This window comes from Felis catus, chromosome A2 (assembly GCF_018350175.1).
Source record: "Felis catus isolate Fca126 chromosome A2, F.catus_Fca126_mat1.0, whole genome shotgun sequence".
NCBI lineage: Eukaryota > Metazoa > Chordata > Mammalia > Carnivora > Felidae > Felis > Felis catus.
This window is the reverse complement of record NC_058369.1, coordinates 168083579-168099886: the sequence shown is the minus strand read 5'-3', so window position 1 is coordinate 168099886 and position 16308 is coordinate 168083579. Positions and strand designations below refer to the sequence as shown.

At 58.9% G+C, this 16308-nt stretch overlaps 1 protein-coding gene across 7 annotated transcripts in view; it reads left to right on the top strand.

The window, feature by feature from the left end:
- Positions 1-16308, top strand: part of PTPRN2 (protein tyrosine phosphatase receptor type N2) — an 801801-nt gene that overhangs the window by 739577 nt on the left and 45916 nt on the right. For all 7 annotated transcript variants that reach the window (XM_023250823.2, XM_023250821.2, XM_045053088.1 and 4 more), the window contains one exon: positions 3281-3428. In XM_023250823.2, coding sequence (XP_023106591.2) covers positions 3281-3428 — 148 coding nt within the window. The remainder of the gene's footprint in view (positions 1-3280; positions 3429-16308) is intronic.

Sequence of the window (16308 nt, the reverse complement as noted above, 5' to 3'; positions counted from 1 at the left end):
TGTGCCCAAAGCACATGCCAAGTGAATGAGACATGGGTCCCATTTTCAAAAATATTGATCTCATGAGAGGAAGATCCTGACACCACCCCCCCACCAGGCTGTAGCACAAAGCAGAATGTGATTAATGTCACAGGACGTAGTTTTTAAAATAGTAAGTGTCTGACGAAGAGGGTGGAATCGTAGGAAAGGAGGATCAGAGAGGCTGGCCGTAGGCACATCTCAGACTCACAAAGGAGACAGGAGCATTTGCACTGACCTTAAAGTCTGGATAGATTCATTACAGAAGACTCCGCATGAACAAAGCATAGAGAGTGATGGCGATATGGGGTGGGACATCAAAACACTGGGAAATAGTCTTATTGAGATAGAAAGGTGCAGGTTAGTAAAATGAAGTTTAGACAAAGGGCAGTGCTAGTCTAGGCTCCATTAGTGATTTCTGAAACGGATGGTATCTGGGACCAGAAGTTCTGTGGATGTGAAGGTCAAGGTGCGGGGAGAAGGATGCAGCAGTGAGCCAAGACAAAACAGCAGCATCCCAGATGGCAGACCCAAGCTTAGGTGCTGCCCCTGACTGCTGGGGACTTCGGGCTCATGGTTTCAAAAATCTAGGCCTCGGCTTCCTCAAATATAAGAGGAAAGCTTCATCTCTGCTTCTTTTCAATTCAGGTAAGAAAGTCCTGTAATAAAAATGTTGTCCAAAGCTGAAGCGATGGTGATAAGCAAGGGGGAAAAAAGCGGCCGAAGCACATGCCAACAAGGGTGGGGCTTATCGAAGCCTTATGGTTAGCTCTGGGTGGTGGAGTTATTAGTGGCATTTGTTTTCATTCTGCTGACCTTCACTATCTTTCTTTTCTATGAATGCTACATGTGTAATAAAAATGTACAGACACACACACACAGATAAAACAAAAGTATTAGAATGTCAGTTTTTAAAACAACTCCAGCTACACACTCACTCTGGGGGAAAGAACATGAGCAGTGTCTCAATTACACGTTAATTTACCCAGTTATTCCCAAAAGCAACTGTGTCTGAGGAGGGTTACTGTACCTGTTCTAGTTCATACATCCCACACCCTTGAGAGACAGGACCCCACAGGCAGTGTGTTTTTGCCGTTGTTTAAAACACATTATTTTACAGACAACATGGAAATATCCTCTCCTGTCACAGGTGAATAGCATCTTGTCCCCAAACATGAGAGAGGAAAGTCTCCTAAACCGTGAAAGGGGAAATTACATCAGTTTAATATAAGTGATGTTGCATAAAAACATTAACAGAACAGATCAACTTGAAATGCCCCGAACCGGGCAGACACAGGAGTGTCTATGGAAGCAACACAGGCCGAGAGGCTGGAAAGTTATCTCAACTTTCATAGAGTCAAGTTATCACTTTAGAAGACTTTGTTCTCAGAAAAACCATGTCTTTGCTCCCTCCTCCGTCTTACCACCAAGCTTCCCTCCTGGAGTCCGGTGTGTATTTCTCGCCATAAGTTTAGAAATTGAATTGACCTTGCAGCCTTCACGCCCCATAGTTGAGGTGACTGTAAACACATAAACAGCCGCAGGTGCAGGGTCGGAGATAACATCCCGTGCCTGTTTCGCAGACGATACCTGATCTTGAGGAAAGTTCGGAAGCACTGAAACCACACACGTGAGCCAGAACTACTCCTCCCCCCACCACACCATATTTTAGCTACAGGACTATTTCACAAGACTTAAATATTGTATCATGCTGAAACGTCCTTATTAGGACAACTTTGGCACAAAAGTATGCATCCGATATTCCATAATGATTGTCTCCAAAAAAAGCAGTTGGCAGTTGACGTTTTCTGGATTGGGCCACTTAAATTCGCTTCCTTCCCATGCGAGGAAACTGGAGGGACTGGGTGGGGGTCCCAGAGTCAGGCCCTGGCAGGGAGGGTCCAGGGCGTGTCACAGAAAAAGCACCCACTGTGTGGTTCGTGTGGTTCTCCGTCGTCTGCACAGAAGGCTGTCAGCTGGTTCCCTCAGTGGCCTCAGCAGGGGCCACGGAAGATATGTGACAGTCATAACCCAGGTCCCGGCATCTGGTCACAGCCCATCGCTGCCCCCCCCCCCCGGCCAGGCAGATCCTGAAGGTGATGCCTTCCCTCCCACAGCGCCCACCAAGGCACCGGCTTTCCATGGTTTGTAGACCAACATGGACACAGTAGGTGCCTGTTGAGTGAATAACAAAACGACTCGAGTCCACGCTAGTCCAAACTGCGATAAGAGGAAGGAGGACCCAGCAGGACTGGCTTGAGTTCCCTTCCTTCTCCCCGGGCCCCTTGAGCCCTGAGCAGCTGGCCGGGGAGGAGACATGGAGCAGCCTGTCCTGGTCCTTGTGGGGGCCTGAGCTGGGTGCTCACTTGGGGTGACAGGACGGTGGGGGCTGGCAGGGTGCCAATCCTTGGGGAGACGTTGGGGTGCCTGACCACTAGAGACCCGGACCTGCGTGCTCGTGTTTTATTTTGTTGATGGGACTAGCTGAACATGTGTGTCCACACACAACACGCTGAAGAGCCACAAACAAGATGTTACAGGTGCGACCCTCTTTCCTTCGGGCACGACAAAGCAGCTGGGGTTTGGTCATTTGCAATGTTTTTCCTCAAAATCACGGTCGTTTCACCACTACCTAGATTGGTGAGATGCCGGCCCCTGTGGTTGTCTTTGTGGGAGGGAATGTTCCGGAGGCATTTCCCCGTCCACGTCTAGCGATCGCTGACGACAAGCAGGTGCCCGGAAAACTTAGAGCCAAGCAGCCGAAGGTCAAGATGTCTGCTTCCATCGCTTCGGGTCTGTGTTTTTCCCACTACAGGCTCTGTGTCATTTTCTGTGTTTTTACCGCCACAAGCTCTGTGACGTTTCACGCCTCAGAGCAGCCCGTATCTTCTGCATCACGCCCACTGGATCCAGAACAGTGGGCCAGTTACAAGGAAAATGGCTTCTGTCCGGACACGTTGTCTACACCGGCTTTTGGTCAGGTGACCAGGTCTGGCTCTACGTGTGCAGTTCTTTCTCCCGGTCAGTTCATAATAGCGGACAGGGCCCCCCGTCATGATCCAAGTGTCCCTGATGCCCAGGCTCCGCGCCCGGAGCGAGCACATTTTGAGCCCCCGGGAACCGACCAGCAGAACACGTGTTCTTCCTGGATCCGGTAGGAACCGGCTTCTTCACACGTGCCCGCAGGGGACGTGTGGGCCGCACTGTCCATCGGCCCCTTGGGTGTCACGACGCCTCCCTGACTCTGTGTTTTCCGCTCCAGGCCTACATGGAGGACCACCTGAAGAACAAGAACCGCCTGGAGAAGGAGTGGGAGGCGCTGTGTGCCTACCAGGCGGAGCCCAACAGCTCGCTCGTGGCCCAGAGGGCGGAGAACGCACACAAGAACCGCTCTCCGGCAGTGCTGACCTGTACGTAGCCGCCCGGGGGCCCCGGCCAAGGGAGGGCGGCCCTCAGTGACGGGTGGGCTGGGCTGCCCCCGCCTGCCGTCTCCTCATCTTCCTGCTGTCCCCACCCCCGGTGCCCGGCCGGCGAACACACCACCCCTGGGAAGCCGCCCCTAGCCTGAAAACGGGGTCGGCTCCTTCCTTTGTGCTCCAGCGGCACAGTCCCGGGTTGGGGACGGCTGTGCCCCGGCCGGCACTTGCTCTGTTGGCTGTTACCGTGCAACTTGAGACTCGTTTCTTAGCTGCTGCGAACCTCTTCCTCGTCTGTAATCGGGGTCGTACTGTCTTCCTTGGAATCGCCAAGCCCCGAGGGCGGTTAGCATAGCGGCTGCCACGTCGTGGGCAGGACGTGAGCGCCGGTCGGTGCCACGGCAGTCTTCCCGCCTGACACTCGGGTCAACAGGCGTCGCCGAGGGCCGACTCTGGCCGGGAATCACCGCCAGAAAGCAGCGACACAAAGAGACCAGTTCTGCAAAGCAATTTGCGCCGAGTAGGAGACAAAGTTACGTCAGGGGTTGAGTGTGTTAGCAGTGACCTACAGAAGGAGAGGCCGCAGAGGACGTGATCAAACAAACCCGCCTGGCGGGGCTCCTTTTCTTGCGTCACTTAACAGGTGCGTCAACCTCCCGTGTTCTAGCACGTTCCGGGCCAGGGTTGCGCTTTGATTCGCGTATGAACCCGCCCTGCACGGAGGAGAGAGGAGAGGGATCGGAGGTGCGTTTGTGACCAAAGTGCCTGACGCGAACGGACCCTCACTGAACACTGATCCGTTAAGAGCAAACGTGTGCACGGAGTTACTATCTTAGTATCTGCAGACGAGGGGTCCTTGCACGTACGGCCAACATGATAAAATGTTGTCGGCTGACATTTTTGAGGGCACAGCAAAGCCACACCCTCAGCAAAATCGGCGTCCATGGTGGGGACAGCCAGCCCCCCCCCCACCACCACCATGTCCCAGACCCCAGGTCCCAGCCCTTTGGAGCCCATGATGCAGCCTGGTGGCATGGCCACGGGCCGTCTCCTACCGGGCCCCCTCGCCTGGCCCAGTAGATGCCTCGGGAGTAGATGCCTCGGGAGATGCTCAGATGTAAATGGCAGTGATCTGATCCGAGTTTACGGGTCAGAAAGATTAAAGGCTGGCATCCCGTGTCGCCTTAGACACTGACGACAGCGTCACAGACCCTTGAAATCTGAACGCGCTTCTGGGTGTGATGTTTTCTAACAGGTCAGTGAGGGCTCAGGCTAGGCCCTCTGTCTCCGTGAGGTCTGAGGAGTTTTTCCCCGAAGGGCTTTAATAGTAGAGGAGCTTTTGTCATCTATGTGTTTTATATTTAGAAGAAGAGCAAAAAAAAAAAAAAAAAGCCGTTGACTAACACATTTATTAAGTACCTACTGCGTGCCAGGCTGCTGCTAGATACGGGGCCACGCGAGGATCTAACGTGGCCGCTGTGCTCAGGGCCTAGATGGGGAGTCCAGGAGGCTTCTGCCTGTACCTGGAACACTTAGCTGTTTGGGGCCGACACTCAGCAAACTGGGACGGAACGCGTCCCTGGGTCTGGTCGCTTACGTGGACTATCAGGTCCCTTGTGGTAAAGACTAAATCCAAAGCATCTCCCTCCAGCACCCCTCCGGACCAGGGTAGGTGCCCCCCGCTGTCCCTGTGGCCACAGGCCAGGACCTTAGCGATGGTAGCACGTCCTGTCCCAAGGCCTTGGTGCCCCTGACGTCCGCCCTTCTTGGATCAGGCGCTGGGGGGCAGGTGGCCGGTGCCCCTGCCCCAGCAGCCTGGCCGGGTGCTCTTGGCTGTCTGGAGTCACGAAGGGGCAGCTGTGCTGGTCACGGACGGCAGGGCAGGGCAAGCACACTGACACAGTGACACAGGAGCATTTTCGTGGGTGACCCGGGGACCCCACTGTCCCCCACACTTGCGGCCTCCTTCACGCGTAGAGGGAAATCCCACCAGATTTCGGCCCTCGTCCCTCCCTGAGCAGGATGGGGACGGCACGGCTTACGCTCTCCTCGGTCCTGCCAGACTCCACCAGAGACGAGTACCCCGCGTCCTGTTGGTGAGCGTGCACGGCCCGCACGGCACAGAATCGGCCCCGTGGTGGAACCGCAAGGTGCTGGGCAAGTGGCTGGTGGTGTCTGTGAGAAGGCGGCCGGCGCCCGTGAGCGCAGAAGGCACCCTCCCCGGCACGCGCAATGCGCTGGGCCCGCGGCGGCGGGTGGGAGCCTCGGCCGGCTTCCCCGGTGTCTCCCACCCCGCTCCCCCGTTGCCTGGTTTGACGGGTTCCTGGGCGCGCCTGGCGGGACCCCGCGGCCCGGGCCTCCCGTCCACGCAGACGGTCCTCCATCCGGGAGACGGGACTCGTGACGTCCGTGATGCGCACCAGTCCCGCGCCCGCGGGGTTTACCAGCTGGACTCCAGGGCTTCCCAGGGCCTGTCATGCCCGCGCTCCCCGCGCCCTCTGCCCTCCGCCCTCCTGTGCGCCCTTACTCGTCTGCGGCCCGTCTGAGGGCGTCCCCTGCTCCCACACCGGGGCTTCTAGCGGAGGCTGGCAGGTCCCGTGGGAAATTCAGAAGTGGCTCCGATATCCATTTTCCATCCCTGACAGCCTGGAGCTGTGTTTCCGAGGACGATTTAGGAACAGATGAACCGGCTTTGTCTGTGCTCCGTCATCTTACAAGTTTGAAGAATTTAATATGCTTCCTAAATGTATTTGTATTTTTAGGAGGAATTATGCAATATTCTGCTCATCTGCTTTTTAAATTAAGAACAGGAATATGATGCTATTTTGGCATACCGTCTTAAACAAAAAAAAAAAAATGTTTTCGATTCTGTGTCACAAAAACAAGGGAGAGATTAGATGGAGACAAAGAACACTTAGAGGTGAAACCAGAGAGAACAGCCCAGGACCCGGATACCCAGAGACCGAGCGAGAGGCCCTCAATGGAACAGTCTCACAGTCTGGCTTTTCGGGGCTTTGTCGTGAAAGAGATCACAGCTCAGCTCCGGAGCCAGGGTGCAGCTGCGGGCGCCCTGCCTTGCCTCGCGGACCTGGCCAGGTGGGAATGACGGCTGACCTTGCCTGGCTGTCCCCCACGGTCAGGGCACCTGGTGGCACCAGGCCACAGCTGAGCACATGAAGCCGCCCCCCGCCCCATCGCCTCTAGTCCCCCCGGGAACCAGCCCTGCACTTGCCAGATGAGGGCGCTGGGGCTCAAACCCATACCCTCTGCTGGTGGGACTGCCCACATATGCTTTGCACGAGCCTGACATTTTCTGTGTCAGAAAAATGGACACAAATTTCAAACGTCCCCAGAGATGAATATTTGAAATACATACAAGAACTGCGGTACTTTGGCTAAGCGTTGCTGTCCTTAAAACAACACACAGAAAATAATTTCTTTCCAAACAACTGTTTGGTTTAAATTGGTTTTTCTGAACTCTAAGCAGGCTCCCCATAGAAGAATACTCTGGGCTGGGCACTTCTGAGCCACCCAGACCTGCCCCGATCTGCCCGTAAACACTGGTCCTGGGTGTGACTCCTAAATCTGGTAAGCAAGCGGGATCTGTCCTCTTCTGGTGTGAGAAGGGTCTGCACGCGTCTCACCTCCACGAGGAAGTTATGGGTCCAGAGAAGCACCGGGCATGGCTGCCGTGTTTCGGTCTCGGAACCATCCGGATCTCTGCCTCCAGATGCGGGGAGGCTGCGGGTTTGTTGATGTCGACAAGGAAGCATCCCAGCGAATTCTGTGTGGGCTTTCTCGTGGCTGCACCACGTGGAAGCTGTCCCCGCGGCCGCGCTGCCTGAGACCAGAGGGGAGGTGGTGTTTCTACGGGAAGTCGGGAAGAGGCAAACGCGGCGTTTCAGGAGCAGGAGTCCTTCTCGACGGGCCACGTCCCGAGGGCGCCTGGAAGTGGCATCCTTACGCGGTCACGGCACAGACCCCGCCACCAGCCCCTCGGGGTTCCAAGGGCGTCAACTGCTGGCACAATTTAGCCACTCGGGAGACCCCCTACGGCGTGGCTGTGTCCGCCCCAGCATTCCCTTCGCGGGGCTACTCACGACCCTTGACGCCGTGGGGGCCCTGAGGCCGCCACCCGCTGGGCCTGACCCCTCCAGACGGGCTCCAGTCTCTTTGGCCAGAGCGATCCGGTGGCCCTTCAGAGGGCGTGGGCGCACCCCTCCCCGCCCTGGGCACGCCGCCGTCTGCCGCAATCTCACATTCACTGCGCAGCAGGCCCGTCACAAGCCACGAGGTCCGCTCGTCTTGGGGTCGCCATCAGCTGAAGTCCGAGGGCCCCTTCTGTCCCCCGGGATCCCGGTCCCCACGCCCTCACACAGGTGCCTGAGAGGTGCTTCACATCCGTCCTCATTCGAAGTCATGAAGATCTGGATTCCTGGTTCAATGTAGTGCCTCCGTCTGCCGCCAAGCCACCTGTACCTGTTATGAACGGGACTTCTGCGTCTTCACGTTTTCCAGAGAAATACATCCGACAGGGTCGTTGCGGGGCCCTGTTCCCCCGAGCCTCCCGCACGTGGGCACAGACCCGTGCGGGGACATCGGTGGCTGTTCGTCAGCTGAGGCTTGGCCAACAGCCCTGCTGCACGGCCCGGGTCGGGAGGGCGTCCTCTCGGCCCCGGTCACGTCCAGATGCTTGTCGAGCATTCTCGTGCCAGACCCAGGGGCAGATGCCACAGATGCCGTATCTCTGTTCACCCTGACAGACTCGGGTTCTGTCTTCCCCGTCGGCCGTAGAAGAGCCAGCCCTTAAGGTCAAGCGGTTAGGCTCAGGCCACCCTCCTGACCCTGGGGAGGACGGGCCAGCAGTGAGATCCCACCGGAGGGGCTCCCGCGCGGGCCCGCCCAGGAGCCCCTCGCGAAGACGAAATGTGACCAGCCTGGCGTGATTTTCCCGCACACGATTTACCGGAAGAGTCTGGAGACACTCGGGCTGAAATGACAACTTGGTGGTGGCATCCCACACCCACGCTCGACACCTGCCGGTCAGTACTCCGCCGATTTGCCCAGCGTGTGTGTGCGCTTTACTTATTTTTTGGCTGAACTATTTCGAAGTGAGTCTCAGCCATCGGGACGTCTACTTAACTGCTTTCCCCGGTGCCTCCTAAGCGGGGGACATTCTCCCACTTACGACAACTGCACTGTCACAACTAAGAAAACCAACAGTAACACCCCAGCGCCGTCTAATTCCCATCCATGTTTGTTTACCATGAACCTTCGTTAAGGGTCACCCCTGCACTTGGGGTTTGACGTCTCCGGCTCTTTTTAACTTTAAAACAACCCCCTTTGTTCTCTGACGTGACTTGTCCCTGATGAAGCTACTCTCCCACTGACCACATTCCCGTTCCAGAGCCTCACGAAGTACGCAGTTCGCAGCCTGCCCATCCTGCTGGGTCGGCGGGAAACTCGCCTGCTGGTCTGCAGACCTGCCGTTTCGCCCCGTTCCGGTCACGCGGTCAGGGCGCAGAGGCCCGGGGCCGCCGCGAGATCCAGAGTGGCGGTGCGGGTCCGCGTCCCCGCGCGGCTTCCGTGAACGGGAGCGGCGTGCTCCTGTGGCCTCACCCGGAACACTGGCAACACCCTGCCCTCGCTCACCTGGCCGGCGCCCGGGACCCCGACAGCGAGTGGGCACCCCACCACTCTGTCCACTCAGCCCACCGTCTTTCCACCCCCTAAGTGTCTCTTCTCTGCCCTTCCTGGTCTGAAAAAGTGTTCTCTTTGACAGAGGTGGCCGAGGCAGAGTCGCGATTGAGTGCATTTCCTCTAAATTACCTGGTTACGTGGTTTCATCTGCACCAGACAGGTCTGTCTCATCCCGATAAAAAGATGCGGCTGTTAGACTCTTCTGGTCTGAACAGATGCGGCTGTCAGACTCCTCTGCCCCCGTGCGTACTCCCTCAGCCCACAGGACGTCAGCCTCCCGGACGTGTGTCCCGTGAGGTTTGCGTCCTCGCTTGTCCCCATCCTTGGTTTACGTCCCCTCTCCTCCTCCGTGCGTGGCCTCCTGAATTTTGAAGCCCCTGCTTCTGTAGCTGCTGTTTCTCCCTTCTCACTTGGGATACGTGCACCTGTGCCCTCTGGGCTCCAACGCTTAGGGTGTCCTGTGTCTCTTTGGCTGGGTTCCCTTCTAGAGTCTCTGGAACAAAGTTCTCTCCTCTGGTTGCACATTCAGTGTCCAACAGGTGTTTTCTTTCTTGGCAAATAAACACTTTAAGATCATCTGGCCACTTTTCTCTGGAGGTTAACACCAATGTAGACATTTTTTCCTTATTAAAATTCAGTTCGGGCGAGAAGCAAGCCTTGGTACTGGTGTGGACTTCCAGGAGGTGGGTTTTAGCGGGAAGTTGCAATGTACAGGTGCACCTCCCTTCCTAACCGTCCTCCCTCCGCCCCCCTCCCCCTCCCCGTGACCCCTGAATTCCCACTTGCCTAGAGGCCCTGTTCCACCAGTGAGGTTTCCAAAACACTTCAGGTGACTTCGGCCCTCCCTCGGCAGGGAGGCTGACCTCAGCCGCCTGGTGCCTTCTTCTGCACTGGGTCAGGAGAGAGCCACCCACCCACCCACCCGGCCGCAGGGTCCCTAACCCGCAGCGGGAACCTGGAGAGAGCCGCCAACCCACGTGACCACAGCATCCCTAACCTGCCGTGGGAACCTGGAGAGGACACCCATGTGGCCACAGGGTCCCTAACCCTGGGAAGGAACCCAGAGAGAACCGCCCACGTGGCCACAGCGTCCCTAACCCGTGGTGGGAACCTGGAGAGAGCCGCCAACCCACGTGACCGCAGCACCCCTAACCCCTGGGGGGAATCTGGCGAGAACCGCCCACCCGGACGCAGGGTCCCTAACCCGCGGCAGGAACCTGGGGTCGCAGAGCGCGTTTTCTCTCGAAAGAAGCCAAGTCTCCAAAGGATTACATCTGTCACTTTGCCGAGTGTGGCAGCAGAGTAATGGCCCGAAGATGCTCACGTCCCAACCCTCCGCACCTGTGACTATGTCACCTCACGTGATGGGATTTACGTGGCAGATGGAAGGAAGGTTTGCTGATCAGCTGTGTTGACGTAGGGCGGTTCCCTAGAACTGCGGGCAGGGGCGAGTAGAGGAGGGTGGTGCAGGGGGAAGAGGAGTAGGGGGCGTGTGGGGGAGGGAAGAGGGGGTGTGAGGGGGAGAGAAGAGGGAGCCGTGGGGGCGGAGGGGGTATGGGGGGTTGGAAGGAAATGGGCGGCACACGTGGGGCGGGCGGTGCGGGCGCATGGGGGAGGGCAGTGAGGGTGGGGGGCACGTAGAAGAGGGCAGTGGGAGGAGCGGGGGGTGCAAGGGTGTGTGGTAGAGGGCGGGGGGCGTGGGGAAGAGGGAGGAGTGGGGGGTGCGGGGGTGCATGGAGGAGGGGGGTGAGGACGTGGGGGAGGGTGGGGTGGGGTGCATAGAGGAGGGAGGAGGAGGTGGGGGCGTGGGGGAGGGTGGTGAGGGGTGGGGTGGGGTGTATAGAGGAGGGGGTGCGGGGTGGGGGCGTGGGGGAGGGCGGTGGGGTGGGGTGGGGTGCGTAGAGGAGGGAGGAGGGGCGCGGGGTGGGGGCGCGAGGGGGCCGCCGGGAGGTGTGGCGGGGCGCGGAGCCGGGAAGCGGGAGGGGCTCCGACGTGCGTGGGGAGGGGTCGCGAGCGGGGAACAGCCGGCGAAGGCAGGGCGGCGCGCTGTGCCTGGACCCTCAGAACCCGCGTGCGGGCACCTCGGTGAGGACGGAGACTCGAGGCTGTGATTCGTGGGTGGTGCCCGCAGCCACCGAGGGTGGCCCTCCTTACGGCGGCCACAGGGGACCCACCCCGTCCGCGCCTGCGCCCTCTGGGTCGGCTCCACCGCTGTCGCAGGGACCGTGGGACCGGCTTCCGTGTGGGTCTCTGATGGGGACAAAGACGTGGCACCGTCTGCACCACCAGTCTCTTGGCCCAGACGCTGGCGTCGCCCCACTGGACGGGCCGCCCCGGGGTCTCAGGCACAGCGGATTTGGGGAACTCCTCTGCGCCCGAGGTAGGGTTATCTGCTGGACACTGGCCGAGCGCGCGGGTGCGTCCCTTGGGATGCGGGAGGCACCGCGTCTCCCCAGGGGGCACTCCCGGGTGTCTGTCGTCCACCGGGACATGGTCTCGTGGTCCCTCCGCGACGGCCGCCTCCTCACCAGCAGCTCACCCTCCCCGCGGAGCTGGGCCGTTGGGTGTGGGGCATGGCCGCTCAGGCCTGGTCGCAGGGACCTAGGAAGCCAGAAGCCGATCGGAGTCTGCCCCCTGCCCCCCTTCCCCAGGGTCACACCCCTTCTCCCGGGAAAGGGCTTGTTCCGGGGCCATTTGGGCGTTCCTCCCCGCGGCGCGTTTGCTCTAAATCTCGGTTACCTGCGTGAACATGTACCCTGCCGAGCTCTCTTCGCTTTTCCAGAAGCATCCTACTGACAAGGCCTGGGATAGTAATGTTGTCTCAGCACTACAGAGGGCCCCCGGGGTCACTGTGTCTGCCTGGGTGCCCTTCAGATGTTGCGACTGTTACTGGAAGACTTGAAAAGACAGCCGGTCTCCAGTCTCCCCATTGTTCTCTGGGGCAGCTGTGTTCTCGTAAGAATACAACCTGATCTGCTGAGCGTGTGTGATTGCCACAGAGGAGGTGCGCGTGCCTGGGGACCGTGAGCGAGCCAGAGCAGGACAGAGCCCCGCCTCTGGGTGTGGCGTCCGGGACAGCAGCCAAGCGACAGGAGTTAATTCTCAGTCCCGGAGGCGAGATGTCGGAGCCCCGGCCGTGGGCAGGGCTGGCTCCGTCCAGGCTCTCTGCGGGCCGCAGCCGGCTGGCTGTGCCCTCGCTGCCCACATGTCATCACCTTTCTGCGTCTGCCTCTGTGTCCCAAGTCCCCCTTCCCACAAGGACACCAGACATCTCCACCTGGGGCGCGTCTGTGGTACCGGGGGTTCGGGATGCTGACATATCTTGTGTTGTGGAGACAAGCGTTTCTCAGGTCAACTTTTGGCCCCACGTGCCTCCAGAGCCCTGGGGGGCTGGGTGGGCAATGCCAGGACGCAGACACCGGCAACACCAGCATCGGTGCCCAGAGCGTGCCTTTCCCGGGCAGGCGCACAGCGGTGGGCGAGGCTCGCACGCATCCGGAACTGCCTCCGGGGTGGGTGTCCCGCTGTGGTCCGGGCCTTTGTCACGCACTGCGCTGTCATTCACACAGAGCAGGCTGGCAGTCCTATTTGGGATTTCTTGTTGAGACATCGGTAGAGAGGCTGGTGAAACTATCGAAGCAACTAGAAAGCAGACCAGCCCCCGTGACCAGGGACTGCCGGCCGCCGTGTGACTTGAGACCTGTTTCTGAGTCGGGGACGGGAAGTCGACGTGAGCCTCTGTGGCGCGTGACGGACGGCCGGGGCACCGGACCGGCCTCGTTCTGTCACCACCTCCGGGCGCGGGAGGGTGCTGTGAATCTGGGACCTCCCCACCCGGGCCACCCAGACGCGCTGTGTGCTCATCCGAGGAGCCTCTGGGTGGAGCTTTTTCATCTGGGACGTTCGGTGATCTTTATAGGTTGAACTAAGAGTTTTCAGCAAGCTCAACTAAGAGCAGAAGACCTGCTTACCTACTGAGGAAGGGAAGCCCCGGACAGAAGCTTGAGCCAACCTCTCTAGAGAGGACTTACCACTCCAGAGCAAGCGTGTTTCACGATCACGCTATGGTCATCCGGTTCCTAGATCTGCAAAGAAACACGCCAGGCAGTCTCGGAACAAACAGAATACAGAACTTTATTGCCTCGCTCAACTATGACAAGTCCTAACAGAAAGACGTTACCGGGTGTGATTGGCGACAGTCGTTACACCAGCTGGAGAGCAGCGGAGAGCTTCGGGCCGCGTGCACTAAACCCTCTGTGGACCCACGAAACCGGAGAAGATGCCGGCGGTTGCTGATGCCGTCGCTTCTCCGGGCGCACCGGTCTCCACTCGGGTCTCAGAGCCCCGACCCTCCAGCACAGAACGCTGGCGGGTCACCGCTCTCACCGCGCGTCCCCACTGGCCACGCCGTCAAAGTAAAGGAAACGGAGTAACGGAAAGACGCCGCCGGAAAGCCCCACGAGGACACGGGCCGACTGCTTGGGTGACGAAAATTCCCTTGTGCGAGGCCAGTGTGCACCAGTGACCCCCCCACACACACGCGCCTGAGCTGGAGACACTCGACATCAGGGAATTCATCCGCTCCTGACGGGAAGATTATTGACTCACACGCATCAGTTCACTTGGCGTGAATGACGTAACCAAGGCGCCTAGGAAAACACTATCTTCAGTGTCGCAGGCGGGTTAGAGGCACAGGAAGCCTCTGCGCACCTTCCTTCAACGGGTTCACGGGGACGTGTTCGGATGACGGCACGTGCTAGCTGATGGCTCGGCCGCAGCCCTCCCGAAGCGCCCCGGGCTGCCTTCAAGTGCTCTTTGCCCTGCCAGCAATCAAGAAGACCTTCTAGAACTTGTTCCTTCCGGCGTCCGTGGAAATCCTTTTGTATTCACTGACAACACGGTGTACCGTAAATAACTCTTGCCGAGTTAACTGACCTTTCATCAGTTAGGTCTGTGTCCGTCCGTCCGCCTGTGGCCTTGGACTTGCGCCTCCGCCCCTTGCCGTGCACGAGGCGCTCCAGCCAGTGCTTCACGTGTGCGTTCATCACGACGACTGTGTAAGAGCGCCAGCCCACGTTTTGGATGACAGATCTGGCCTTTAAAATACTGAATAATTTACCCAATGTCACCTGGCTAGCAGGTGGCAGGGCCGGGACTCAAGCCCTGGGCTCTTAGCCGCTGGCCATGTGGCCTTTGCCAAGGCAAACATCGCACCTTCCTGGGCCTTGGCTTCTTCCATCTACAATGGGGGCGTAGCCCCTGTTCTATGTAGGGCACAGTTCCAGGAAGAAGAAAGGTAGCCTCTGTGGAACTACTTCTAGAAGAGACAATATTGGAGAAGCTCGGGACAAGGACTTGGGAAAAGTAGCGTGTGCCACACGCCTCCCGACTTCCACCTGCGGGGCGATTTTCTCCTTCCCTCCTTGATAAGACTTACCGTTGGGTGTCTTGGAAGGGAAAACGGCCGCGTCTTAGGGCCAGAGACAGAGGGGAAGGCACTGAGTTTCCCCTTTCTGGCTTCCGGGTGAGCTCTCTAACCCTAAAGAACACGCCCCCTTCTCAGCCGAAGCGTAAGCCCCCGGGTGGCTGTAGAACTTTGCTCCGTGGTTGCGACCGCTGTGTCGTGTTTGCTCCCGGGGCGGGAGCCTGTGCTCGCACACCGTCCCGAGGAACCATACTCCGTCTGCGGGGCGTGGGCCGGGGACACGAGGGTGTGCTCCTGGGCGCCCCGCCCCCCTGCCCCGCCGGCCTCACCTCCAACTTGCTGGCTGAGCTTGAGTGAATCTCAGCCGTTGCCCTTACAAAGGGCGGAGGCAGCCACTCCCAACTGATGCCAGCTCATCGTCTCCCCTCGCGGCCCTTTTAGAAAGATGAACAGGGAACTTGAACCACAAAAGAGTTGGCATTCACCCAAGCAATCGAAACACCCCCCGGGTCGTCCCCGCCGCGCGACCGTACCTCCACGGTGCCCTGTCTGGCGCTCCGGTCCTTCCCGGGTGGCTCAGATGTCCCACATGGGGGTTCAGACGGCCCAGTGTTAAAAACAAAGCCAGTTCACCGTTCACTTTGAAATCGCCGTGTCACCGCAAACTCAGTTACGCGACCGTAAGGTGGCACGGCTTGGGAGCTTCTGAAGCCCTTGTCCCGACCTCAGTGGTGCCTGTAAAAGGGTGGCCTGCGGGAAGTGACGCGGCCGACGCGGTGCTTCGCAGACGGCGTGACGGCAGGGCTGGCCTCACAGCCGGGCTTGGGCCCAGCGGCTCCCAGCAGCTTGTCCCCTTGTCCTTCGGAGCACCCGGCTCCTAGATTGTGTCTGTATTTCGCCGAGACTCCCGAACCTGTGAAGCGTCTTCTCCATTTCCTGACTAGAAGACTCAGCTGGCGTGCGTTCACCGAGCTGCTTGCTCGCAGGACAGGGCAGCGCTGTCCCCTTGGAGGTGAAGGGCACCCAGCAGCCCTCAGGCCCGCGCCTGTCCGGCCGGGCCACGTTTGGGACCCTCACAGCACGCCCTCTGAAGCCAGAGATGCAGGGTCCGGTTCTTGCCCCCGGTACCCCTCCCCTCCCTCTCGCCGTGACCCTGCTCTTTGTGAAAGGTTCTCAGGCAGGAGGGGTCCTCACTGCCACTCTCGGCAGTGTCTGAAGTCGGCTGTGTTGAGACGATTTCTCATAGGGCGGGGCTCCTGGGAGGCCCTCTGGAACCCTCCGCAAGCAGCTCGAAGCTCTGCTTCTGTATTCCAGAACTGTACGTAGGCTGCAACAATAGACTAGGTACAGCCTTCAGAAAAGGTGCCTGCTTCTGAACGACACATCACCGTCTCCAGCTTGATGCGTCCATGAAGAGCCCCACAGTGAAACTGGGCTTTTTGAACTTGGTTTGCGGGTCACTGTAACCAAGTCTGAGTTTGTTCCACTTGCTGTGTGACGGGCCAGTAAGTCAAGAGGCCAGGTGTTGGGGTCAGGAAAGTGACCCTGCCCGGGAAGCCAGCAGACCAAGGTGGCGGACCGTCATCCCGGAGAACCATCTTGCCTCGGCACAAATGCAGGGTTCCTTTGTGTCGAGAGAAGGGGCGGCAGGAGGGGCTGGAGTCCAAAGGTGGCCGATGACCGCAAACATCCGGGAGCCAGAAGGGGTCTGAGAGGGACCGTGAAACTCCTTTGTCCTTGGTCACTCGA